Source organism: Scardinius erythrophthalmus, assembly GCF_964197995.2.
Source record: "Scardinius erythrophthalmus genome assembly, chromosome: 3".
Classification (NCBI taxonomy): Eukaryota; Metazoa; Chordata; class Actinopteri; order Cypriniformes; family Leuciscidae; genus Scardinius; species Scardinius erythrophthalmus.
In genome coordinates, this window is record NC_138223.1 from 647,501 (window position 1) to 650,000 (window position 2,500).

Sequence of the window (2,500 nt, forward strand, 5' to 3'; positions counted from 1 at the left end):
AGAGAGTGAGTGTGAGTGAGTGAGTGTGAGAGAGTGAGTGAGTGAGTGAGAGTGAGTGAGTGAGAGAGTGAGAGAGTGAGTGAGTGAGTAAGAGTGAGAGAGTGAAAGTGAGTGAGTGAGTGAGTGAGTGAGTGAGTGAGTGAGTGAAAGTGAGTGTGTGAGTGTGCGTGTATCTCTTTACACATGTTCTGCTTCGTCTCCTTCAGATCATGATCCGCAGTATTTTCCTCTTCCTGGATCGGACGTATGTCCTCCAGAACTCTCTGCTTCCCTCAATCTGGTGAGGTCACCGATCACAGAGCTCCGTTGAGATGCTTATTTTTATATGTACTGTTTTCATCTTAATTTTAGTTAAGTTTAAGTAATTTTGATCTGTTTTATAATTTTTATTACTATTTTATTATTTCATACAGTTTTTATTTAAATTTTAATTGTTTTATTTATTTTAATACATACAGTTAATTGAAATATAGTTTTTATTCATATTTGAATTTTTATTTTTATAATCTGTTATTTTATAATCTTAATTTTAAGTTTTAGTAATTTTGTTGTTTGTCATTTTTATTAGTATTTTTTATTTCAGTTTTAGTACATCGAGTTAACCAAATAAAAATGTTTTATTAATATTTAAAAATGTATTGTTTTTATTTTAATTTTGTTATTTTGTTGTGTGCTTTTGTCACTTTAATTATAATTTTTTTCTTTATTATTAAAAAATAAAAATTTCAGTTAAAGCTTTTATTTCAAGTACCGTATGTTTTTCAGTTTTTTTTTACTAGTTTTATTTAATGGTTAACGGAGCTGGTGTTGCTATAGTAACACATGCGTGTGTTCAGGGACACGGGGCTGGAGCTGTTCCGCACACACATCGTGAGCGACAGTGGCGTTCAGAGTCGGACGGTGGAGGGGATCCTGGAGCAGATCGAGCGCGAGCGCAACGGGGAGACGGTGGACCGCAGTCTGCTGAGGAGTCTACTGGGCATGCTCTCAGACCTGCAGGTGATTGGCCGCTCAGATGATGATGTCAGCGCGCAATAGAGCCGGAAACTGCCTTTCCAATGCACACTACATTCGCATACGACTGTCGCATTTCGCCCCCTAGTGGCAGTCGCACGCAACTTTGAAATTGGTGGTGAATGATTTTAATGAATGTAATGCATGCATGAATATATCCACACAAAACAAATGACCCTCAATACATCTAAAATAAAAACATAGTAGATTTTATTGAGCTAATCAACATAAATATTGATTTAATAATTTTAAAGTAATAATTTCTGCAATTATCATTAATAACCGCCATTTTACAGAAATAGCGTTTACAGACTAACGTTAAAGTGTTAAAATATTGGTAATTCTTGCTTCGCGATCATAGTTTTGATTATAATACATCACATCCGGTCGGCCGGTCGCATCCGGTCCAGCCGCAGAAGTTAAAAAATGTCAGCGCATCCGAAGCTCAAATCGGATCCCACATGTGTGCATGTGATCGGAACTCCACACAGCTGCTGTTCTATTCTCCATTGGAAGTGAATGACTTCCGGTCCGACAGCTGTCGTTTGTCGTGTGCAGTGGAGAGGCGACTCGACCGTCGGTTCCAGAAGTAAAAATCCCATGGAGACAGAGCACATTTAGGCCACGCCCACACCGGGGGGGAAACAATCCAACCGTCTCCATTGACTCTGTATTGTGTGATGCTGCCTCCTTGCCATTTCTGACTTATAACAAAAAAACAAAACAATGTCTAAAAGCTGCTTGTGACGAGGTGTACAGCAAACAAGCTTAACAACCCAGAAATACGTTTTTTTTAAGCTGTCGACCCCAAGGACACAAAAGTGGATCAGTTGTTAGTGTAACGGCTGATCGGTAGTAAATGCTCCATCTGAACACCAGAGGTCATCTCACACACACACCACATACCCCTCTGAACACCAGAGGGTGTCTCTCTCACATACACATACACACACACACACACACACACACACACACACACCAGAGGGTGTCTCACACACACACACACACACACCACATACCCCTCTGAACACCAGAGGGTGTCTCTCTCACATACACATACACACAAACACACACACACACCAGAGGGTGTCTCACACACACACACACACACACCACATACCCCTCTGAACACCAGAGGGTGTCTCTCTCACATACACATACACACACACACACACACACACACACACACACACACCAGAGGGTGTCTCACACACACACACACACACACACACCACATACCCCTCTGAACACCAGAGGGTGTCTCTCTCACATACACATACACACACACACACACACACACACACACCAGAGGGTGTCTCACACACACACACACACACACCACATACCCCTCTGAACACCAGAGGGTGTCTCTCTCACATACACATACACACAAACACACACACACACCAGAGGGTGTCTCACACACACACACACACACACACCACATACCCCTCTGAACACCAGAGGGTGTCTCTCTCACATACAC

At 41.6% G+C, this 2,500-nt stretch overlaps 1 protein-coding gene across 2 annotated transcripts in view; it reads left to right on the top strand.

Moving 5' to 3' along the window:
* cul4a (cullin 4A) overlaps positions 1-2,500 on the top strand; it is a 52,431-nt gene that overhangs the window by 10,943 nt on the left and 38,988 nt on the right. For both annotated transcript variants that reach the window (XM_081361808.1, XM_081361809.1), the window contains 2 exons: positions 207-280; positions 837-999. In XM_081361808.1, the coding sequence (XP_081217934.1) occupies positions 207-280; positions 837-999 (237 nt within the window). The remainder of the gene's footprint in view (positions 1-206; positions 281-836; positions 1,000-2,500) is intronic.